The sequence below is a fragment of the Ruditapes philippinarum genome, unplaced genomic scaffold (genome assembly GCF_026571515.1).
Source record: "Ruditapes philippinarum isolate M1 unplaced genomic scaffold, ASM2657151v2 ctg2962_1_1_1_1, whole genome shotgun sequence".
NCBI lineage: Eukaryota > Metazoa > Mollusca > Bivalvia > Venerida > Veneridae > Ruditapes > Ruditapes philippinarum.
The window spans coordinates 53,683-80,485 of record NW_026853053.1 but is presented as its reverse complement, the minus strand read 5'-3'; the positions used below and the strand labels follow the sequence as shown (position 1 = coordinate 80,485).

General features: G+C 33.3%; 1 protein-coding gene across 1 annotated transcript; it reads right to left on the bottom strand.

Annotated features, from left to right (window-relative positions):
- Positions 1-1,672: 1,672 nt before the first annotated feature.
- On the bottom strand, positions 1,673-20,720 carry LOC132732591 (poly [ADP-ribose] polymerase 2-like). The gene is made up of 16 exons (XM_060719071.1): positions 20,601-20,720; positions 20,019-20,228; positions 18,471-18,686; positions 18,050-18,165; positions 17,531-17,703; positions 15,027-15,123; positions 11,686-11,766; positions 10,745-10,829; positions 10,252-10,390; positions 9,570-9,633; positions 7,646-7,777; positions 6,690-6,814; positions 5,465-5,564; positions 5,013-5,111; positions 4,521-4,645; positions 1,673-3,266 (listed from the first exon to the last, which is right to left on the bottom strand). Exons 1-16 carry the CDS (start codon positions 20,692-20,694, stop codon positions 3,116-3,118), a joined length of 2,007 nt encoding a protein of 668 aa, XP_060575054.1. The 5' UTR covers positions 20,695-20,720; the 3' UTR covers positions 1,673-3,115.
- Positions 20,721-26,803: the final 6,083 nt, after the last annotated feature.

Genomic DNA, 26,803 nt, shown 5'->3' with positions numbered 1-26,803 from the left:
TTTCACCCCTGGACGTTTCGCCCTCAAAACCCTGGTCTTTTCATCTCCACTTTTTTATAATATTATGGTATCTTCTAAACAGTATTATAACCTGTTAGCACTATAGAAATGCAATAGAACCATTTGGTATTGATTGTTGCAAGTGTTATAAAATACACATTACACAAAAAAAACCAGGAATAGGTCCGTTGCTATATCTCATGACATGTTCATTTTACATTATACCTTCTATGCAGCAAACTTTAAGTCTTCACAAAAAGTAGTATGCAATCGTACCTATATTACATACGAATGTATGTAATATTTTTCTTGTTACACTTCAAAATGAATATGGTATTTTTGAAGTAGATTGGTTTGCTTCGGAACATATTCAACTTTCGCCATTTGACGTACAATTGGGCTCAAATAAAGGATTAAAATTTTACAAAAAGTTTATACAAAAGGATTTCGTGATGCCTGTATTAGATCAAGGAATACCGCTCCCTTCAATAGTCCAGTTAAGTTGATTGACGTTTTTCTAAAGCCGTACTGTGTTCTATGAATAATATCAATTGGTACACTCAAAATAACTGTTCAATTGGGAGGCAATGTCTCATATATCTCAATACTTGTATTAAATATAGAGTTTAAATGTTTTAAATGTTATTTTTAAATAACTGATCGAAATGATCGTCAGTCAGTTACAATTTGATTACTATTTTCACTCTTACGTACATTTTAGAATATATTTAACAAATTCGATTATGGTCACTGATAAATAAACACAGTTTGAGCTTTGGCTGTGGAGTTTGTATATATATGACCTTTAATTCGTAGACATTTTTATGCTGATAAGTTGTTAAAGACGGAACTTTACTGTAAAATCAGACCATTTTGAGTTACTGAAATTAACTTTATATCATAGCAAATGATGCATTTAATGTTAATATTTCCTAACAATGAGAAATCTGCAACAACTAACTGTGCATCATATAAATCTACACATCCTTTGCACGAGTTGGGTGGTATTCAAGTAAAATGGACTAGAAAATAATTACTGGGGTGGGGCTAATTTTCACCTCAGTGTCTTGATTTATGAAACTTTTGTAGAGGTCAACTAAGCAATGCTACATGCCAAATACCTAAGCTCGGTGCATTGTAGTTTCACAAAATAAAACTTAAAATGAATTTTCCTATAGACATCTATATTAATCAAATGACCCCAGCGCCAGGCAAATATTGAAGGAGCATGACTAATATTAGTTTTTAGTTGTTTTTTAATAAACTTTATTAAAGCACATTGTTTTCCCATTTCTAGGTAGGTATACATTTTGTAATTTCTATTTCAAGAAACTAGATGAACTAGATTACTAAAAGGACAAAAAAAATTGAATTTCAGATGGAAATATAGGCAACAATAATCAAACACAAATAAATAAATTAATAAATAAATAACCCCCCGAGCTGGACCAATTTAGGACCAAATGTGTGTTTGTTTTAAGTCACACCGACTTTATTAAAGGTCATATGGCAACTTTCCAGCTTGAGTAATGAAGACCTAAGGTGCACCTCTGTGCATTTTTTAAGATATTTGTGTGGGCATCCAAGTAGAACCACTGATAACTGGATGATTTGTTCAACATTTGAAATGCTACAGTCTAAAGCTACAGACTGAATATTTAAGTACAATGTATCATAGTTTATGATTTTTATTCATTTTTCTAAGTACCTCACCTCTGCTTAAAAAATAACACATACTGTTTTCAAGAGTTTTATTAATATCAAGAAGTTAAATCAAAGATTTAAACTTGCAAAATGAAATTAATACAAAATGAAATTCTTAACAGAGAAAAAAAAGCCTAACAAAATGTGAAACAGATGAAATGTTATCTATTATCCCAGATCCAAGTATTAAAGGAACTCCACTCAGGTTCAAACGTCTAAAAACATAAAATTTGAATTTCTTACATTTATCAGCAGGGACACTTAAAACAGAAATATTTGTAAAAGGTTATTAAGAAATATACTCAGAAATATACTGAATATAGTATTTTTGTTCTCGGTCCGATTTGAGGGGAAAAGCATTGCATTGCTTTTCAATTTTAGATCATTTTTCACAATTAGAATTAATATTACTCTGGAAAAACAGAATGAGCGAATGAGCTGAAATTTTGCACACAAGTTACTGATCTAGACCTTCATGAAATGGAACATTAATCTGGCTAAATTATATCCAGTCCCGTCATGTGAAAAAAACTGCAATGAAGTCCCTTTAAGGAAAATGTTATCATAATAACAGAGGGGTACAAAGCTATATTGTACTATAGGCAGAAAGTGACTGTGTTTTGGATATCAATAAAAACATCTAATTACAACACTAACTAAACTGAAAGAATGATGTTTATAAATTTCCAACCAACCCTTATCCTGCTGATTTTATGTAACTGATTTGAACTGCTATGAATTTGGAACGTTTTCTAATGTTAGAACGAGTATTATGGGTTTCATTAATGCAGCTCTAAATCACCTTCAACATTAATACTACCACATTACTATGTGCTCCTACCAAAAGATGTGTACACAAATGCAGAAACAAATGCAAATGCTAATGGGAAAAAAACTACATCACAACCATTTAACTTAACATAGAAAAAATACAGATACAGTATCAAAACTAAATTGAACTTTGTGGCACATCAACACTCCTTATCTGACTTACCTCAGTTTATCATAATTATTGTTAATTTTAACAACATCACATAACCAAGGAAAATGACTAATCTGAAGTTATCTCACTTTGTTTATCGTAAATTTTTTCAGCATCACATCATTATGATCGCAATTACTCTCCTTGTAACGACTTAACAATTTGCTGCCCTTATACATACTACAAACAGCCTAAGCTTTAAACAAACAAACTTTGACATCAAAACAAAATCTTGTATTAGTAAAATTAACAACTAATATAATCATCTACTTTTTAAAAAGTTAAATGTTAAGATTTTTTTACACATGATCTAAGAACTTCTACATTTGCTAAAACTGTCCACAAACTTGGTCCTTTATGTCAATTTTTCATCTTCTACAGAAAAACTCCCTATTTTTAAAATCTTCTGACAAGTGTTTTTTTTTTCATCTAGAATTTGAAGTCTATTTTAAGAAGATATTTCATCTTAATCTGCCTGGTATCATAGACTATAAACTCATTATAGTTCAATGTGTAACCTTTAGGGTTGGTAACTCCTGTATCTTTGGCCTTACCCCAGGGCACAACTGCTCCATCCGGTCTAAAAATAAAAAAACACAAAATTGTCAAAAGTTTACCTCTAATATTGATTGAAATTTAAGTATCATGAAAATGTTTACTATGTATATGCAATTCTTCTTCATGTACTAATAATATGTATAAACACACGTGAAACACTCAGGTTTGAATTTCTTTGGATCAAGCTTTGGGCTTCAAGTTAAATATGTATCACTAATTTAAATACCTAATGGTATAGGTCATTGACTTCAAACCACTTGCCCTACACCCTTGTAGGTTCAATTCCCTTCTAGAGACTTTATGGAACATTGGTGGTTCTAATAATGCAAGGAGGGGCACCCAACATATTCCTCCACCTTAACTGTGTTGGTGCAAAGTAGGGATGGCAACAAATACAAAAATCAATACTCGAGTACTCGGTCATTTTTCCGATCGAGTAGTCGGTTACTCGGATGATTTCCAATGATCTCATAATATCAACACCGTCCGCATGCTACTTTCGTTTTCCATTTAAATTAATAGAATTCGTAACTATAAATAGGACTGCACGGGAGACAAATTAAACAACATCATATTTTACAACGTTTTAATGAATGCAATAGCATCTTGAAATAATATAGACTGATCGGCGGCAACAAAGTTTAAAAAGGTGTCTAAATACTAGTTATCCTTATTGGCCTTTTGTTATTTTCAAAATAGTTACTTCCGCTACAAACTGTTACTGAATATCATAAGAGCCGGATGACATAAGCAACACAGGTGCGCGTGTCAACTGTTGATCGCCTATCATTTTCGCACCTCTGCAAGGATGTTTTGATTACATTTAACAGGTATTTAATGAAGATACATGCATATCTCCGAATTTCTGAACTAATTGGACACACCAATTTTTCTTAATGGTAAAAATATAAATTATATATTTTTTCCGAGTGATCGAATATCAATTTTGTTAACCGATATTCGGACGTTCGATCGAGTACTCGGTTAACCGGTTACTCGTTGCCATCCCTAGTGCAAAGTAAAACCCAACCAAATATAAGTTGGTTTGACCTTTTGGAGGTATTTCATTTTTTTCCGAAGATCACTTATGTCCAATTATTGTGTATTAATTTTCTTCATCAACATAACATGATATATATGCAAATTGTAATAATACCTTCCAAGGTGAGATTTGAGCGGCAAAAGTATCAAAATCAACAATGTAAAGACAAGATTTACAGGTCACTTTTTGCTAAATGATTTTAAAAAAAAGCATGAAAATAAACACTACACTTACGTTTTAGTGACGTGACTTGGATCAGGGGCTATTTTGCCAGCACCTTTTACACTGTGTTTACCTGCTGGAAGTTTATCAGCTTTGTAGTCAGCAGCCAAGAGATCATTCGTGTTTCCAAGGGCAACCTAAAACAACAAAAAATGCACAGTAGAGTAACTATACATTCCAAATATTTTACTGACATGTAGAAAAATCAAAATTTTTAAAGTGCAAACACGACTCAGAAAGTGATACTAATTTAAAATATGTAATCTGATAAATAACTGTCTTTGTATTAAAGTAACAACATTCAAGCAAAATACATAACAAAGATTTGAAAACCTTTCCTTCTTTTACTTAAATAACTTTAAGCATTGTAAGAATATGTTGTTTGTTTTGGGTTTAACACTATTATGACAATCTTTCAGACATATTCTAGCACCATCTCCCCTACAAAACACTAACCTTCCAAGATTTTTTGTAACTTGCATAGTTTTATAAACATGTACTTACATCACAAAGCAACATTAATCCAGTATTCTTGGCTCTTGTTGCAAAACAGTAATTGGCACTTTTACTTGACATGTCAGCAAAATACACTCCCTTTCCAAACTGGAAAAAAAGAAGAAAATTAGTTGAATTTTCATTTACATAATCAAGGTACAAGTGTATGTTCCCATTGAGAAATTACTTCTTGGCTGAACAATTAGAGGTTTTCTTTTGATATAAATAAGCAGTCATGCCCTAGTGGTTGGCCTCTCAACTCGCAAATATTGGGTTCCAAGTTTTAATTTGGTGATAAACCTGTTTCCTGATATAACACCAGAGCATGGTAAGTTCCATGAAGAGAACTACATATTGGTTTAAAAAAGCTTGAGACTGTTAAATATAACTAGCAATCACCAGAATTTTAACATACAGATGTCTCCTGTTACTTTAAAGAATTTCAGAATTATGAAACTTACCATATAACCAGTGACAGGTGCCTCTGGTGGAGCAATACGGAGGCCTTGACTCAAAATTCCTGCCCAGTTTGTAAGTCGTGAACCATGCCATAACAAAAGCCTAAAATAATAATATTTATTTAATCATGATCTCTTCTTAATCTGGTAACTGCTTTAAAAAGTTTTTGTGATCGTATGCAACCTCTTTGACTTTCTCTAAGAATATTCTCTCATCTTAGCTAAATAGGGAGGACAATCAGTGGATTTGTTATTCTTGGGTCGCTGATTTGATCCTTGAGTGAGGCCAGATTTCTCTGTGACAACTAATCACTGACATTCAATAAAATAAATCAAATCACTGACATTCATTAAATCACTGACATTCAATAAAATTACTAATATTCAATCAAATCATTGACATTCAATTAAATCACTGACATTCAATAACATTACTAAAATTCAATCAAATCACTGACATCCAATCAAATCACTGACATTCAATCAAATCACTGACATTCAATCAAATCACTGCCATTCAATCAAATCATTGACATTCAATCAAATCACTGATATTCAATCAAATAGTTATTTGTCTCTCCCAGCTGATTAAGGTATCATGTGAGGTTAGAAGTCTGTCACCTTCAGTGAAGGAAGTCATAACTGATTAGTTAGTTATCCTGAAAAGCCGGCAAAGTGGACCGAATGCCAAGATATGGTCAAAATGTTGTTTAAGCCAACATACAATCTAGTCAAACTAAAGTCTGAAGTTTTAAGTGTCTACAGATCAACTTATGATTTAATAAAAAATTATGTCATTTGTGTGCAGGCATCCTGACCAAAACGGAAAACTTTTAATCCAATTAAGAAAACAAACTTAAAAAAAAAAAAAATTCACTACATCATATATCTAATACCATTCAACAGCAATATATTATATATCAAATACAATTCAACAATGGACTGAATATCAGAATGTTTAAAATATATATCAAGCAAAGCAAAACAACAACTTCCTTACCATCTTCTAAGATAAATCAGTAACATTCATATGTATATATTTATGAAAAATAATTTTCCTTCCAATTATTACAGCCTTCATACTTTTTATCTTTTTTCCTTATTGTTAGTGTTAGTTAAACACATTAAACTAACTTTTTGACATAACAATTACATTACAATTTACATGTAACTAAAATTTATAACAAAAAATTACAATCTTCTATAAGTAATTGTTGAGGAATAATACCTGTTTCCGACATCATTAAAATGTTCTTTTTCACCGTGTTTGGACACATCAAATACTTCGACGAGTTTCATTTTGTACTGATTATGTGTCTTAGCATGAGTATTTTGTAGGTATGTCTCCACAAGCTGTGAACATTACAACATAAAATAATTATAATATCATGGTAGTTGGAAAATTTTACAATTTCTCTTTTTTTTCTGTTATCATGCCCACACTTTCAAGGTCACAAGATTACTTTCTAGACTGATGGATGACTATTTTTTTGTATAATTATAGATAGTTCCCAATTTTTACAATATTTACCTCCCTTGCCAGAAGTGGTAGCCATTTATTGGGGTCAATATTCTATATAATATAATTGACAAAATATGAAAAAAAAATCAATATAAATTGCAAAATTAAGGTGACCTGTCAAATTCTTTGATACATATGAAGGTATATATCATTACACCACCAATATATAAACATTTTTTATCAGTTTTCATGAAGGTGATAAAATTATGAGAGAAACTTATACCTTACTTGTATCTTAAGCATATGATATATTGAAAATGACCCACAAACTGGCAACCAGGGGAGGTAATAATTGCTATAAGAAAACCATCTATCGGAACAGGCAGGCATTTTGGTATACTATCAACAAACATTAACATATATAGCTTTCCAGATCCAAGAATGAGCAAGAAACATTAGCATAGCGATATTGGGACTATCCATAAGCTGACAGTTTATGTTACTCACATACAAGCACTGCTTTAAGAACTGGTTCAGAAAATTATCTGAAGACATACATGTATATGTATGGTCACCAGAAAAAAAACATATTAAAATTCAGTGAGCTACATAGTAAAACATGTCTAAATCAAACTTTTAAATGAACAGATACTGTCAGGATTGAGACTGTTTCAAGAAAACTTTTATCCATGTGTTACAATAATTGTATGTAAAATTTTTACCTTAAATTCCTCTGACTTGTGATCTAATGGTTCTATATCGCATTTTAATGAGTGATAATGGCGATCTACAGGATTCTCTGAGTAATCTCCTTCCTTCAACATCTTAATTGCAATCTCAATGTCAACAAGTGCCTGTAGATACATAACACAAAATATATCAATGTTTCATAACTACAGTCAACTACCGTTATCTCGACATCGCTTTTCTCGATATTTCGTTATCTCGATGAAATTTTGAAAGTCCCGATTCCCTTCCTTCTTTATCTATATTGGAAATATTTGTTTATCTCGATATTTTTATTTCGATATTTTCAGTATCTCGATGTAAAATTTTAGCCCAAACAGTTATTTTCACACTATTATCCTTTGTTTATCTCGACTAATAGTTTTCTTTCTTCTGTTCCCTTCAGACGTGTGAAAAACACAAACTAGACGATAATTGCTAAATAGCGCGTGTCATAATGATGATTATGTTTGTAACAAGTTTAGCTGTTATTATAAAAGTTAATAATTAGGGTGTTGATTGACTTATGTCCAAATTGAGTGAATTTGATGTTCTTTATAAATATTCGAACACTGTATCAATTCATAATGACTTTAAATGTAAATGAAATAGAAAAGTGAAAGTATAGAAACGCTATCGTAGCAATATTGTTTAACAAAACCTCCAAATCAATCAGCGGTCGAACAATCTCGAGAAAGACCCGATAAATAAGCAGGGAGGATATCCGGATCAATCACCAAATCATTTGGTGTATTACTGAGTAAATCTCACTATGTGTTTTTATCTCAGACACCCGTATTTCCGCTGGTAAACATCTGCTTATGTTACTTTGTTAAATATTGACTAGGCCTATGAAAACAAGACATGGGGATATCATAGTTTATTTGACATAAGGTATGCACATGTCTTTTGTAAAGATCAGTTTCTGCATTATTCAAACCCTAATATGTTTATCTCGACATTTCGTTATCTCGATATTTTTTGGACGGTCCCGATGACTTCGAGATAACGAGAGTCGACTGTAATATCTTTTTTTGTTTCATTTTATTTGTTGGTTCAAGATTAAGGAACACTGACACTGTAGCTCATATGGTGACTTTCCAGTTTTTGTTTGTTCGGTTGGTTATATGGCCAACCAACACAATTAAGGTCATATGACTCTCAAACGGGAAAGATGATTTCTGCTAACCTTGAGTGTAACAAGCTTAAGCAATACCAGGGGTCAAAACCAACTCATCTGCTGGAGGTAAGAGAAGACTCTAGCAATTCTGACCCATTTAGGGATAAACGGTGGCTGCAATTCTTAAGCCTCAACCCTTCCAATTTAAACTGGTATTGGAAAACCTCAAGTTTAGTTAAGTCTAAACATATTTATTTTAGCTTGATTGCAAAACTAAGTTCTTGTGACATATAATTTTCACTTTCCAGTCCACTTCATGAAACTTACCAGTACTGATGCCATATGAGTAAACATAACATGATAGACCTCAGTCGAGTCATCATGTATTATTTTAAGCACAAGTGGGCACCAGAGTAGAACCACTGACACTCTGAAAGCTACCTGGATAGCTTTATAACATGAAAGATAACAAAGTCCTTGGCGTGATTCAAAGCGAACATATTTATATACTTGTATGTTTTCTAAGGAAGAAACAAGAATGGTCACAAGAACTTGTGTTATGCTTCAATGAGCTAAATAACAACAACTAAATATATTCCAGTGAAGCAAATGAAAGTTTAAAGGTATAAATCAAAACTCTTGCAATTAATTTATTAATTTTCTAGTTCAAAATAATGAGTTGACCAACAGTGCTATCAGTGTTTTTCATTCTCAAGATGGGCCTAAACATTCCATACCCGTTTAAGCAACACAATACCCTTTATATACTTATAAAAACACTTTTTTTTTAAGTTGCTTACCTCTAACAAAGCTATTTTTTGTTTTACTTGTTCTTTAGTATTTATCTTTGTAGGGGGTTTCATACTGAAACAAAGAAATACATGTACACAAATAATGATAAATAATGATAAACTATTTTCTCCATCACTATCCATGCTTGCATATATAACATTTGCTTTTTGTCCATACTGTATTTGTCGACAAAAAGACACTGACAATTATTTCTTCAAATGATGATGTGAATAACTACTATACACTCTCAGAAAAGACATAAACCTTATGAAATAAAATTTGTTTAAACCAAAAAGACAACAATTCAAAGGTTTATAACTGGCACTCTTTCAAATCAGAAAAAAATGAATTTTCAAATAAGCAAACTTATGAAAACTATTTTATTAGGTTAAGAAATAAATATTTACAATCCAGTTGAAAAAATTCAGTGATTTATGCAAAGTACAACAGACTTTACAAGCACAAACCTGGAGGTGTGCTGCTTTAAAAATATGTTTCTTAAAAAGATACTAAATAACCTAACAAGAAAATTTTTTCAAATATATTTAACTACAAATGTATGTCTATTTAAAATTCACATTAAACCAACAGATATCAATGTAATAACATTCAAACTATGAACAAATAGTCTTGAATTGATGATTTTTTTTCTAACAAAAAACTTAAATTAATTATTCTACAGTCTGTTACCCAAAGTCATGAGGTATTCTAGTATAAAACTCATCACAGGCGTTGTTTAACGTTGAACCAAAATCTTTCTTCTCTATGCATGCATCTATCTTCTTCAGCGCCTTGTACCCGGCCTTTATCTGGTCAGCTGTTAGTTTACCTGCATTAATAAAACATGACATGTATGTGCTACCATCTGGGATCTGAAATATGGCAAACATTGTGTACATGGTCTGGAAGCTCAGTCAGTTCAGAATCGGACTGGTAATTTTTGTTTGCATCCCCGATCAGGCAGCACATTTCAATACAATGGCAATTGGGAATGTTGCATTCTATGAATTAAAATCCATTTTAAATGCCCTTCTTAAAATGTCATATTTTCCAAAAACAAGAACTTTAGTAGCATGCAAACACTATCAAGAAATATGGGGCAGGGGCATTCATTAAAGAGGTGCCTATATTACAGAATTTACTAGACATATGTATATTTAACTCCTTATTATTGATTACTAACCTAGAGGAGCTTTCTTGGCATCATACTGCATTTCCATGACAGCTTCTTCCATTGATTTTACATCACAGATCAAATCTACCAGTGACTTTAAAATAAATGAATGCATGTAAGCTGTTACATTGTCACAGAACAATTGACCAAAAAAAACACAAACTATTCTGCCAATGAACAAATACCATGGTACAACCCTTGTTGTCAATGAAGCCAAGCTTTCAATTTCATATACTTTGGATATGACTTCCTATCACTTTCTTTTTAATAAAAATTCACACTTAAATGGGGGTGGGAGTGTTTTGTTGGTGGGATTTTAAGTTCAAAAGGCAACTTTTAAGCTTAACTGGTGGAGGAAGACCTCCGATGTTGCACGGTGCATTATTTCAAGCAGAAGCTGGCACCTGAGTAGAACCACCAACTATTAGCAGAAGTAAGGCAAGAACAAGAAGTTCCAAGTCAGCAACCTCAACCACTCCAAAATTGGGGCAGCTTATTTAAATCTTTCAAAAGTTTAGATCTTTAAAGGATATGAACATATGAAACCCAATTTTACAGTTTTTAGTTAATAACAGCTTTACACTCTTTAAATAAAGCCAGATTTTTTGTCACGCCAACACATTATAGGTCAAAAGCAACTTTCCAGCTTTACTGGTGGAGGAAGACCTCAAGTGCCTATCCTTGCATTATTTCAGGTAAAAACATGCACCGGAATAGAACAACCAACGTTCTGTTAGCTAGCTGTAAAGCTTCCTCACATGCAAGAATCCCCACTTACAGCAGTGAGGGGCACGTGGTGTTAAGTCAACTACCTTAGCCACTCGGTCAAGGACACCCAAATAAAGCTAGTTAGTTTATCAATGCAAAAAGCCACTGAGTAAAAGTGACAAGAAGAACAGACTGTAAAAGAACAGTCCTGTACAACTTTCTGGCAAAACATATTACCATACCTGTAACCGTTTGTCAAGTTTGGAATCAGGAACTTTTCCTTCACTTTTCTTCTTTTTTAATTCTGGTGCATCAACTGCATCCTGTATTAAAAATAAATTTTAATTACTGAATGAAACTTAGTATTTATGCAACATTCTTCATTTAACATTGACATAAGCAATAAATATCATTAAAATTTTCATAGTTATGACATTGATTAATAAAAAATTAGGTACCTATTCCCTACACAATGTTAAGAACAAGAACTGTCGGAGGACAGTAACGCTCGACTATTCAAAAAGTTGTCACAAGTGTGTTTCATTGAGTATAATAATGCTTACCTTTATCAGGGATCATTCTAGGGGGCGATTTCCGCGATTTCTCGCAAAAAAATCACCAAAATCTCAGAGAAATTTGTGAAATGAGAGAAAATCTCGCACAGCAATTTGAGCCGGAAAATGTCTAATCACAATCTAAAGAATGCTAAAATCACACAAAATATGATGAAAAATTTACGATTCCCATCAAGAATTTAATTTCAAATTTTTTATTAATGAAATCGGTGTAAAAAAAAATCCAAAAAGTAGTCCAACACTTGGAATTATTTAGCCTAAAATAATTGCCGATCGGATTCGGAGACCGCAAATTCACCGTACAGAAATACGGTATGATGGCTAACCTTTATCTATCCATAAGTCGGAAATTTACACGAAACACTTTTAATTGATTTTAATAAAAATTGTTCGACACAGACTAACATAAAAATGGACATGTCAAAAAACAAATACTGGTAAAATTTATCTTCTTAATGTCACATCAACCACGGTAAATTTTGCCGTAAAGAACAAATTTAAAAATTTTGTTTTACGATTCCTGATGAAGTAGCCGATAAAAAATATTCTTTTATTGAACAAAAATATTTAATTTTATATAATTGCAATCAGCAACAGCTAGAATTGTGAAGGTTTCAGCGGAAAACAGACAAATATTCATTTGTCAGATATTTTCGCGATGTCGTGATTAAAAATAAATACTAAAAGGAAGCTGAGTGTTATTTAAAGGTGTTTTATAACACTTAAAATGATGTTTAAGAATAAAAATTACTTTAGGTATTGTTTATATTTGTGGATATGGAGATATTTGTCATTATGTGTTCAGGTCACATATTCAATGAATATTTTTTAATGGAGGGAGGTGTGTGAAGAGAATCATAAAAAAAAATGTAAGGTTTTAAAAAATATTCTTCAAATCTCAACAATCACTTTTGTAGAGTACAGTGTTGTCCATTAGGAACATTGGCTGCAAATAATAGTTGTAGCAGATATCCATGTATACTTCTTTTATATTTCAGAATGAAAGTGTTATATTTATTTTTTTCACAATTAGAATTTTATTATGTTTAAAAATTCACAAAAGAAAAGGCATAGGATGAATCCATAAAGTGAAAACAAAACCACTGTAATAAACAGAGCTACATCTGTATCCTCATTAGATAAACAATGTTTATATGTACAGTGATTTTAAAAAGAAATTTCAATATTTTTATCCTCGCCCATCATGAAAATTAAATCTCTCAAGAAAATCTAATTTCTCTCATTAAAATTTCTCAAATGAGAGAAAATCTCTCACTAAAAATCCTGACCAGAATGATCCCTGCTTTATGTATCCATAAAATTGTCCGTAAAGGTACAAAGGCTTGTTATTAAGATGTTTTATCGAGTTAATCACTGCTTTATTATTATGAATGCATAAAATTGTTCCAAAAAGCCACAAACCCTTCAGTAGTTATGGTGATACCAGCTTACAAGCAAAAACTTTACCAAGAATTTCCAAGTCAAAAAAGGGGCATAATTATGCAAAAAATCAAATCAGAGTTATAGGACTTGTGCCAATCACGTTAGATTATCGCTGAGAACAAGTGTGAGAAGTTTCAATCCATTCCCTTCAGTAGTTATGGAGATACCAGCTTGCACGCAAAAACTTAACCAAGAATTTCTAAGTCGAAAAAGGGGCATAATTATGCAAAAAAGCAAATCAGAGTTATGGGACTTGTGCCAATCATGTTAGATAATCACAGAGAACAAGTGTGTGAAGTTTCAATCCATTCCCTTCAGTAGTTATGGAGATACCAGCTTACACACAAAAACTTAACCACAGGGATGCCGACACCGACAAATGGGTGACTGCATTAGCTTGATTATTCTGCGAATAGTCGAGCTAAAAATAATTCAAGAATAAAAAACAAGAGCTGTCGGTAGGACAGCAACGCTCGACTATTCTTAGTGCTTGATAGTAAAAAAAATGCTTGATAGAGTTACCTCCTCCTGTTTACAGGTTGGGGTTATGATGGTGAACAAGTGTGCAAAGTTTCAAAGCCATATGTCAATGGACTTTGAAAATATTTGAACTGTTACAAAAACTTTAACGTAAATTCTAAGTCGAAAAAGGGGCATAATTCTGTCAAAATGCTTGATAGAGTTACCTCCTCCTGTTTACAGGTTGGGGTCATGATGGTAAACAAGTGTGCAAAGTTTCAAAGCCATATGTCAATGGACTTTGAAAATATTTGAACTATTACAAAAACTTTAACGTAAATTCTAAGTCGAAAAAGGGGCATAATTCTGTCAAAATGCTTGATAGAGTTACCTCCTCCTGTTTACAGGTTGGGGTCATGATGGTAAACAAGTGTCGAAGTTTCAAAGCCATATGTCAATGGACTTTGAAAATATTTGAACTATTACAAAAAGTTTAACGTAAATTCTAAGTCGAAAAAGGGGCATAATTCTGTCAAAATGCTTGATAGAGTTACCTCCACCTGTTTCCAGGTTGGGGTCATGATGGTGAACAATTGTGCAAAGTTTCAAAGCCATATGTCAATGGACTTTGAAAATATTTGAACTATTACAAAAACTTTAACGTAAATTCTAAGTCGAAAAAGGGGCATAATTCTGTCAAAATGCTTGATAGAGTTACCTCCTCCTGTTTACAGGTTGGGGTCATGATGTTGAACAAGTGTGCAAAGTTTCAAAGCCATATGTCTATGGACTTTGAAAATATTTGAACTATTACAAAAACTTTAACATAAGTGGTGACGCCGACGCTCGGGTGACTGCAATAGCTCTACTTATTCTTATCGAATAGTCGAGCTAAAAAATATTACAAAAACTTTAACATAAGTGGTTACGCCGACGCTCGGGTGACTACAATAGCTCTACTTATTCTTACCGAATAGTCGAGCTAAAAATAGGAAATGTCAAAGTCTCTTTCTATCAAAACAGGGAAAGTAGTCAAAATTTTCAAAAATGCCCCAACCCATACCTAAATAGCCTAACCTTTAAATAAAATACACACAAACACAAACCTTCACACCATAGTCCATTTCAAGCTGGTCATATTTACCCGGGTGCTTCACAAAATGTTTCCTATTGGCCCAGTCATTTAGTGTCTTATCTTTAAACCTGAGAAAAATATAGTCTAGAATGAAAAACCATGTTTTTTGAACATGAACAAGAGCTGTCGGTAGGACAGCAACGCTCGACTATTCTAGTGCTTGATAGTAAAAAATAATGCTTGATACAGTTACCTAATCCAGTCTACAGGTTGGGGTCATGATGGTGAACAAGTGTGCAAAGTTTCAAAGCCATATGTCAATGGACTTTGAAAATATTTGAACTATTACAAAAACTTTAACATAATTCTAAGTCGAAAAAGGGGCATAATTCTGTCAAAATGCTTGATAGAGTTACCTCCTCCTGTCTACAGGTTGGGGTCATGATGGTGAACAAGTGTGCAAAGTTTCAAAGCCATATGTCAATGGACTTTGAAAATATTTGAACTATTACAAAAACTTTAACGTAAATTCTAAGTCGAAAAAGGGGCATAATTCTGTCAAAATGCTTGATAGAGTTACCTCCTCCTGTCTACAGGTTGGGGTCATGATGGTGAACAAGTGTGCAAAGTTTCAAAGCCATATGTCAATGGACTTTGAAAATATTTGAACTGTTACAAAAACTTTAACGTAAATTCTAAGTCGAAAAAGGGGCATAATTCTGTCAAAATGCTTGATAGAGTTACCTCCTCCTGTCTACAGGTTGGGGTCATGATGGTGAACAAGTGTGCAAAGTTTCAAAGCCATATGTCAATGGACTTTGAAAATATTTGAACTATTACAAAAACTTTAACATAAATTCTAAGTCGAAAAAGGGGCATAATTCTGTCAAAATGCTTGATAGAGTTACCTCCACCTGTCTACAGGTTGGGGTCATGATGGTGAACAAGTGTGCAAAGTTTCAAAGCCATATGTCAATGGACTTTGAAAATATTTGAACTATTACAAAAACTTTAACGTAAATTCTAAGTCGAAAAAGGGGCATAATTCTGTCAAAATGCTTGATAGAGTTACCTCCTCCTGTCTACAGGTTGGGGTCATGATGGTGAACAAGTGTGCAAAGTTTCAAAGCCATATGTCAATGGACTTTGAAAATATTTGAACTATTACAAAAACTTTAACATAAATTCTAAGTCGAAAAAGGGGCATAATTCTGTCAAAATGCTTGATAGAGTTACCTCCACCTGTCTACAGGTTGGGGTCATGATGGTGAACAAGTGTGCAAAGTTTCAAAGCCATATGTCAATGGACTTTGAAAATATTTGAACTATTACAAAAACTTTAACGTAAATTCTAAGTCGAAAAAGGGGCATAATTCTGTCAAAATGCTTGATAGAGTTACCTCCTCCTGTCTACAGGTTGGGGTCATGATGGTGAACAAGTGTGCAAAGTTTCAAAGCCATATGTCAATGGACTTTGAAAATATTTGAACTATTACAAAAACTTTAACATAAGTGGTTACGCCGACGCCGACGCTCGGGTGACTACAATAGCTCTACTTATTCTTATCGAATAGTCGAGCTAAAAAGTAACATATCTATTCCTCAAAAACCAACAAATTATTTTCTTTTATTTCTTAAAATTGTTTGACCTGTAACTGAAGTGGTACATGTATTAATATTTTTTTTCAATGGATTTCTGAAAACTTCTTGTTGTGGAGTTGCAGTTCTTGACAAGTACATGATAAACAGAGAAAAGAAATTGATATATAACACTATATGTTTCTTTATATCACAAATGACTAAACTTATCTAAAATAAGAATGGTTTTCAGTTAACCAATGTCATTTTTCGTTGATGTGCCTATAGTGTTATTCTTAGTTTAGCACCCTTTAACGTAATGTTTGTATATAACACAAATGCTGTCATGCCAAAGTATTATTACACAAATGAGCCATGTCATGACAAAACCTATATAATGGGTCTGCGACCAGCATGGATCCAGACCAGCCTGCGCATCCGCGCAGTCTGATCAGGATCAATGCTGTTCGCTTATCAACTCTATAACAAGTAGAGAAACTGATAGGGAATAGCATGGATCCTGATCAGACTGCGCGGAAGCGCAGGCTGGTCTGGATCCATGCTGATCGCAAACGCATTATGTTGGTTTTGTCATGACACGGCTCAAATGTAATATCCTTTTTTATTAAATGGGATTATTATACTCCTGCCCCGTGGTTTATGTGAACAGATGTGACATGTTTAAGAATAGGCAATTTTTAACACTATCAGTTATGGGCCAAGAATTGAGTAAAATGCATTGTCTCTTTTAAATTTCATGTTCCAATTGTTTTGCTCTAATTGCCTGTGCAGGTTAATCACACTATATATGAATTGACCTGAATGTGTCCGACCACTTTGGTTACATACACATACTCACGTTTTGTTTGTATTTTGTACCAGACAATGTTTTATTTTCCAATATAGACTGCAAACTGCAACCAATCATTCTCTTCCAAATATTATAAACATTCTTACTTTTTAAAGAAGTGTTTTTTGGCAGCGTCAAGGCTCGCACCACATGGTATAAGATTGTTACTGCCGGAATAGCCAACTCTACCCCACCTGAACCATGTGTAATACATCTTCTTGTCATCTGCTTCCAACAGCTGTATGATGAAATACTTGTTGTTGTTGTTCGAGACATTTGTCTGAAATATATACAAAGGTTTTAAAGTGCTAAAAGAAAATTTTCTGACAAGAAATTCTCATCTGTACATTATTTGATATCTTTTATAAAACTGCATATTTGTAATGAAGATTTTCATTGGCTAACACAACATCATAATCTAATTATATATACCATCAAAACATTATTTAAGCTAGTTTCAATCTGGAATAATAAGAGATGATGTTTACCTTGTTTGAAAGGCATGTGCTCAATGGTCAGCCAAAATGTCTGTAATCAATTCAAAAATACATAAAACAAGGAAAATTTATTTCATTGTAAACTTTGTCAGACATGCAGTTGTGGGAAATTTATTCATTCATCCATACCTGATTCAACATACAATCATACACATCTTTCCCCTCATAGTATACATGAGCTTTTCCAACCAATGAAGTACACTCTGCATCGACAGGTGCCTTACCAGACAACACAATCGACTTCACTGAAATTAAAAGGTACCATCATCATACATATCTTAGATATACTCAAAAGGAAAAAAATGAAAAACGAGGCTCCAAAAATGGCAGCTTTTTTCAAATGCGAGAAGTTAACATATGCAAAATTAAGTGTTTTACGGTGGAAAATGGAAAAGATATTTGGATATATTGATTATTAACTGTATTTGTTTAGTATCTTTGATATTACTTGAAAACTTACTTCGGAAAAGGTAAGCATGTGGTGAGGCAGAAGAAAAGACAAATGGCATTTAAAAATAGCATGCAGCGTAATAATGAAAGAGAATATTACCCGCAGGCCTCTCCTTCGCTCCAGATTTCGTTTTACTGCCAGATTTTCCGCCACCAGATTTTGCTGCTTTCGTTTCCACTTCATCATCAGGCTCGGCTTTCACTTTCCCACCTGATTTACCTGCTCCAGTTGATCCTTTTGTAGCCTTCTTAGGAGTGTCGGCACTAGAAGTTGTAGCAACTGGCTCTGGGGCACCAGGATCTGCTTTTATTGCATCTTTAAAATATTTATAAATTATAGTAAGAATACCCTATAAGAATCTGCTACCATACAGATGGGAATATTTAGCTTGAGGGTAACAGTTTATGGCCGTAACAAGGTTTTGCCGAGTTTCTGCTAAGCAAATACCCCAGAGCTAGATATTTTAATGGTCTGTTAAGACAGTCAGTGTTTGATTCTATTTCTTGCATATCAATATGGCATATTTATCATAATTGGGAAAGAAATTAAGAAAACTGATATTTTTATTTAAACAGTTGCAGTTGAGAAACAAATTATTAAAATCGTATTCTAGTATAGAATGAAAAATAAAACTTCTTTAAATTTAAGTTTCATTATTATATGATCTAAATATAGCTGTCATACACCGTATACTGTTAAATACGCGTGTTACTTAAAAAATAATTGTTGCTTTTTGTTCTTTGTGGCATATTTCATTAAAATATAAATACATTACCATTTTACTTAAAAGCTACACCGCAATGATGAGTATAAACTTGAATTACTTTTGTATGCGCAGCGTTCGCGAAGTCGTTGCACGCCTAACACGTGCGTCTTTTTTCCCGCGCTTCAACGAGGCAAAATTTGTACATGTATATATAAGGTTGTACTGTTTGTGATTTTTTTATTTCCTAGCCTATTCATATAATAAAACAATTATTGACTAGTGAGCCATTGAATATGATGTGATATTCACCGGCAGAAAGTCATATTGACCTCGGCTATCGCCTCGGTCAATATGTCATCTGCCGGTGAATATCACATCATATTCAATGGCTCACTAGTCAATAATTGTATATTATGAACTTGCTTTATTTATAACAAAAAATTTCCTTCAGTCATAATTGTGTGGATGAACAGGCCAACCAGATAATTTTCCTACAGGTTTGTATTCTGTTCTTGTTTTTTTTTATTACAAATCACCCTTAACTCAACTGATTTTCTGATGTTGACAACTTTAATATTATATAGTATATCAATAACAACCTATGCAATATTGATTCATATACCATAAAATTGATATATCTATAAATAAAATGATATAGAATAAATCAAAATGAGCTTTATAAAACAAAGATCTTCAACTATAATCCAGAAAACCTACTGTGGCGGCATGGCCTAGTGGTTAACACATCTGACTAGTTATCTAATGATTGCTAGTCGCTCAGGTTCAAACCCCGTCAAGGTCAAGTCATTGTTTTCCATGAGCAAGAAATTTTACACTTATTGCTCAGTACTGGTTGGTTCCAGGAACGGATGCCAAGTCTTTAAGCTTATAGCTTCCTACACATTCGAACTGAAATAAATTCTGTATACACCAAAACCTACTTGACTGTTCTCTAAAGACCTTCCTTGAGACATCAGTGACAGTATTTTTCTGTTCCATGTTCTGTATATCAACACTGTATGATCTACTACATGCCTCTATTGTCACACTATCTTTCATTTGTTTATGAGCAGTCTCTAGCTCAAGTGTATTCTTCACACCGTAAGGATTCATGTTTCCTTTCTCGTCTTCCCATTGCCACACATAGTACACTGAAATAGTAAATATAGCCATTCAATATGCTAAAATTATAAATATCTATAGTCATATAGTACACTTAAAGGGTAAAAGCCACCATGCATAGTTCACATATATATAAAATAAGCACACTCAACTAGTACACTGACATTTGTGAATACTGTTTCACCAAGGGCATAACCATTTTTCCAACAGAAAATGATAACTCATTGTGAATCATACTTGCACTTAAGATTTTATTCAGAAAATGAATATCTCTAGCATCTATCCTAAACACCGAATACATATTACATGTACATGTATTTGTTTAAAAAAAATGCTACTAGTCCTTTTAAAACTGTGGAGTATTGAAGTCTCAAATAACATTTAAATCAAGTGAAACTTACAAGTATCAGAATCATCTTTCACAGCTATTCGGATAGGTCTTTCCCAGCCCGTTTTCTTATTTTTCTGCACATTCTTTTCAAAGTTAACAGCCATCTTGATTCCATTACTCAGTTCAAAATCAACCTAAAATTCATATTCATAATGTTGGTAGCTTGAAAGTTATAAAGATATGCATCATTGATTAATCTCATACCAAATAATATCTTCGTGGATTTCTGACTTACCAGAAGCATAAGATTGCCCATCAGTTTGCATGAAGGTTCGTATGTGGTTGATTTTCATTGAAAAGGGAATCCCTTAAAATTACTTGTAAAATATGAATACAAAGGCTATCAAATATTTGTTAGTGATCGTAACTCAGAATAATTTTACATTTCTCGAATTATTCAATCATAAAAAAAAATTTAACTGAAGAATCTATATATGTTTTAATTATAGGACAGAGTTGACCGTGCTGAGTTGGTATAGGGTCAAGTTGACCCTATGCTGATTCAAAACCCATGAGGCGCAAGCTGTTGTTTCTTTGAGCATGAAACTTAACATACATTCAATGTTCATTACTGGTTGGTTCCAGGAGCACGGTGCCTACAAGCTTAGCTTCCTACACAATCAAACTAAACAATAAGTTCTGTATAAACTATAGTAAACACCTCTGAAACATAGCCTCATTCTGTACTGTTTCTTTTTAGTTCGTTGTAAGATCTGTAAAGGGCTATCCAATGGCACTACTGTACTGTGTCCCAGGGTCTCTTGTCACCTTCATATTCCCAGCGAAATGCCAGGCTGACCTCCTCCACTTTTTTCTTCTTGACTGGTGTGGCATCTCCATCACCATTGGCTATTTAATTAAAAAGAATCTGACAGCACAAGTTTTACAGAGCCAACATGTAACCCTTCTTTGAAGAAAAATATTTGCCACTTCCCCAACCAAACCAGCTTCTCTTTTTTTCCCCACTTTGGTCCTTAAAATTCCCTAGTCCCATAAAAATTCCAAATACTGAATAGAATTGAAAACCAAAAGTAACAGAAGGGTAAAAAATATTCTGAAGTTGTAATAGGCGACAAATAACTGAACAAGAGGGCCATGATCATTGATGGCCCTGAAATCGCTCACCTGTATACAGGCCCCCGGGGCGGGCCAATTTTAACCCAGGGGCTTTTATTTGGACAAACTTGGTAGACACCCATTTGAAGATGTTTCATGATAAATATCTAAGCTCTAGCTGTAAGAAGATTTTTTTAAAAATTTTACTATACACATGTATGGAAAAACAATGACTCCCCCCCCCCTCTGGGCGGGGCTAATTATGTCCCCAGGGCTTTTACTTGAACAAACTTGGTAGTCACTCACTAGAAGATAGTTTATGCTTAATATCTAAACTCTAGCTCTTTGGGTTTTTTAAAAAAAAGATTTTTTAAGTTTTTACTATATACATATAAGGAAAATCAATGATCCCGGGGCGGGTCCAAATTTAACCCAAGGGCCCTTATTTGAACAAAAATGGTAGACAACCATAAGAAGATTTTTCATGCTTAATATCATAGCTCTAGCTCTTAAGGTTTTTTAAAAGAAGATTTTTAAAGTTTTTACTATATACAGTCAAGACTGCCTTAGCGACCCCCTGATTTCAACGACTCCCTGTCTTATCCGACCTTGTTTCAGTCCTGTGTGTGTGTGTGTGTTGAGTTTATTTACCCTCGCCACCGGTTAAAAACCATATGGGCGAGCATATGCTTCATTTATTAAAGGGAAAACACTTTATTTAGTTAATATCTGCATATGTGACTAGTGAGTACAATATTTCCTGCCCCAACCATGCAAAATAATTGCACTGAATGGGGCCGGTAAACGGTGGGATTACATCCCACACTAAAGATTAAAAAAGCTGTATTTAAAATTTTAAACTTAAATTAAAAAGGGGGGAAGACGCTTATACGCGGACGTCTTCTATATAGGGAACAAAAAAAACCACCTAATAATTATGTTTAATGATAGCTTCATGTTATTGCAAATCATATTTATAATGTTAAACAAATATTAAAAGGGGGGAAGACGCTTATACGCGTACGCCTTCTATAACAGACCAACACAGTTAGATTTGTATATCTTAGTTTTTATAAAACTTTATTTAGCACATGAGAAGGTTTAAATAAGTATAAACCTTAGAACACCCCGAGAACATAGTTTTTTTTACAATTGGCCATCATTTAATGAATTTACTTTTCGTAGGGAGACACAGTGCAGAAACGATTTTGACAGATAGCGCCGAACCACGTTTAGTAGGGGGTAAAATTTGGATTGGCCGAAAATGGTGTGATTTGCTAGTGGCTAATTAGGCGATAAGAATATGATTGGTTGATAGTAACCAGATTTCATTGGGTCATTTTACTATCGCGATTTTTGAGGCTGTAGCTTCGAAGTATTTTGTGGTCTAGACCACGTGGTCTCTGTTTGACATTTCTGCACCGTCTCCCATATAATGCTAAAAATAGTAACACGGTGTCCTGTTGGAGAAACCACGACACCGCTGTTTAAAATATTTAAAACAACAGGAGGGGAATAGTACTGATACAATTGGTACATGATCTTATAAGATAACAATGATATATCATAATTATATTCGTTACTTCTAGACTCTCTATAGAAACCTATTACAAAAAGAAATATAGAGAGATAAGGAAAAATTCTCCCTAAAATGGCTATTAAATAAACTTGCTTGGTTTACTACAATCTTGGTGATGAAGTAACTGCCTTTTAGAGAAGAAAAAAGCTGCGTCATACTTGTTTCTTACTCAATGAATCTAAACGTATGCATCCATTTTTGTCATTGAGGTAGATCACAGTATAAACTGTTTTATAAAAGTATTTGTTTATATGGGTACAATTGATATGGAGTCTTTGCTAAATTAAGGTTGTCTTTTAAGAAAAAAGAACAGCATTGTAGCCATAGGGGAACTTGTTTATGCTAGTTTTGAAATAGAGATAGGACATCCTTAATGTGATAAAGTCCTCTCTTAATTACTACATAAAAGAAAGACTTCATACTTGATTGAGCACCTATATAGCCTTTGCTCCTAATTATTGAATAGGGCTCAATTTTAACATATAAGTATGCTTATAGGATTGTACCCTATATAAGAATGAATAAAAATTAAGAAGATATATTATATATTATATATTTCAAACATGACCAGCTGTTTATTATTTACAAGGGATTAAAATATAGATAAAGAGGTATAAAATGGAGTCTTTAATGTGACATTGTAGGTATCATGTAGCCACATCGCAATTTTGATTGATCATGTTCCAGGGACAATAAAAATAAGTGATAGTTGTACAGTCAGTATTTTAAGAAATATGTATTAAATGTATTAAAATGTAAATAAATAAGCAACTATATAGTTGTCTCACCGTTTAACGGCCACTTTTTAGGAACCACTTTTAAAAATTTAATTACATGTAAATAAAAAGAAATACAATAGATTATGTACAATAAAAGTGTCTGACTGTACACTATTACAACTTTTTAAAAATTAATATTTAATGGAGCTCATAGCTATTATCAAAGAATATAACCAAAATAAACAATACAAGTAATGATGGCAACACGCCATTGGCAGGTAATTGGAAAATTTATACACCTATATGGATATACATGATTCTACATTAATAAAACCTGGCTCTCTTGGAGCCAAATGATAATTAGATGAAAATAAGAACAATACCAATTAAGCTATTCATGGAGGAAATAATGTACCTCAAGGAAGGACAAACCACAAATTACCTTAAAATAGCACCATTAGAATAGGTATTAAACTAATACCAATTACCAACATACTATGTGTATTTCTACTATATTGGAAAACAGTTGAATATTTAATTAGGACAGCATTGGGTCAGTTTCCCTGAGGTACGGCTGTCCACAACGCTCAGTTCAGCCGCCCCTATCTGTCCTATCAAAATCTAATTGAAATATTTTATTTTACATTTAAATTCTACTCTGGGCACCAGGTTGGTAAAAGATGTAAATAGATTTCAGTATTTTCATGTACAATGTTGGTTTCCCCATCTGACAGGTTTATATTTATTATGTTTCTATGTATATAATTTCATTTATTACAGTAATTGGGGACACTTTGCCATTATTTCTTTTAAATTCATTTGTGTTACATTTCATATGTTTCGCTTAATAGTTGAACTAAGTATGATTATAGAGGTAAACCAATAATAACCCAAAAATTCAAGTATTGGGTAGGACAACTCCTACTTATACCAAGAAATTTACCTTTTTCTAGCTATAATTTCTTATTTCCTCCTATCCTATTATCAAATATTATCTTAAAAACTTGTTAAAATTACATATTTATATCCTATATAGATCATATTATAACCATTTGATCTTATTATGGCCATTATTAATTATATCAGCAGCAAATTGAGAAAATATACTTCATTAATCCAAGTTTGAGTTGCTTCCCTTGTACTATTATCTGAAATTTAGTGATTTAACATATTAGTTTATGTGTCATAGGTAATTGGCCATATCTTCTTTAAAATTTAATGAATTTTGATGGAATTTTCTTTATTGTCTCATTAAAAAGATTGCTCTTAATTATTATAGTGATGTGGCATTTGTAAATAAAGAACTTTACTTTTTGGGGGAGTTTAAGTTGGTGAAATTTTGATTATTGTTTATTGTTAAATTGACTATTTACCACATATTTAATATGCTGTATAGGGAAACAACCATAACTTTTTTAATAAACCACATAGAGTAATGAAAATTCTTTTAATAAGACCTTAAATGGTGTTAGTTAATTATAATTAATTAATAGTTTGGATATTTCAATTGTATTTGGGTTTAATTTTTGGTTTTACTGGGTCATATTATGTCAATAAATAGAAATTTCACTGCTTTTCATAAGTATATATATTATGATTTATATACTATCATAAATTTGGACAATTTTTTACTATATTTGATATTGTCAAAACTATAAATCCATAAAAAAGGAACCGGTATCGGGGGACTGAGTATGCAAACTGGGTCCCTTTAACACCTTTTGATAAATTAAAGTGAAGTATACAAATAATGGAATCTTTATGTTATTGTCAGAGGGGAGGAAAAAGTAGGATTTTTACATTAAAGGCAATATCGACTTCATATTTTAATATGACTGTGGGATCAAGGTCACAGTTGTATTTGGACAAAAAATTTAATTTAAAGCCCCATCACTCCGATAAATTAGTGAAATGGGTTATTATTTGTTTAAAATTTATCTGTTAGACAACAGTTTAGAATAAAAACTCTAAAGCTTTAAAATGGTGTACTGGAGTGATTTCTTTGGGATGGACTCAGTATATTTTGTGTGTTATAATCTCAACCGCTACAGCACCAAGTGCAGACCGCAGTTCTTCTATGGTCCCTGAACTGAGTCACACTCATGGCAATAGGTGGGATATATTGGGTATCTCTCAACATTGGGCACAATTGGGGGTCATTTTCTTGATATATTGGCAGAATCCCCTGGTAATAGGGTTGTTGCCCAACCTCAGGTCTTTGTCGTATGGCCCTATCTTATTTATTAATATTATTTGAATATTGAAATTGGGCGACTGAAGCCCAACTGAGTTTTTATATGTTTTCTCTGATCATGGCAGGAATTGAATCAGCTGCACACATTTTAACTATATATTTTTTTGTGATGCGTATTGTATAGGATACTGACTGGTAGTAGTTTTGTGTGGGGGGAAGGGGGGGGGGGGGGGAAGAATGCAGATGAGTGATTGGAGTTGAAAAGGCGGGGACGCCGCCCCGCGCGCCTGCCCCCCCCCGCCTAGGTTTGGGAGGGGGGGGAGGGGGGGGGGGGGGGGGGGGGGGTTGTTGGGGGGGGGGGGGGGGGGAAAACGGGGTTGTTATTCTGGGGAGCGAAAAAAAAAAAAAAGGGGGGGTGGGGGGGGAGGTGGGGGGGAATGGGGGGGAAAAGGTTTTTTGTTATCTGTTGTTGGGAGAAAATATTTGATGGGAGCGGCGCGTACCCCCGCGGCGCGGCCTCCGCCAAAGTGAAATGTTGAGGTTTAAGCCCATTTTGGCCGCCCTGTTCTGCCTGTTTTGCTGAGATCCTATATGTGGCTGGACATCCAAACTATGGTAACCTGTTTTCCTAGGTTTAGGACTTTGATTATATAGAAGAATTATTT

Excerpts from the sequence above, each read along its gene's own strand:
- LOC132732591 (XM_060719071.1), bottom strand. The coding sequence starts at position 20,694 with ATGGCTGTTAACTTTGAAAAGAATGTGCAGAAAAATAAGAAAACGGGC. Across the intron at positions 20,229-20,600 it reads GAAAGATGATTCTGATACTT|TGTACTATGTGTGGCAATGG; the intron begins GTAAGTTTCACT and ends TTACTATTTCAG. Across the intron at positions 9,634-10,251 it reads AGAATACCTCATGACTTTGG|TATGAAACCCCCTACAAAGA; the intron begins GTAACAGACTGT and ends TCTTTGTTTCAG.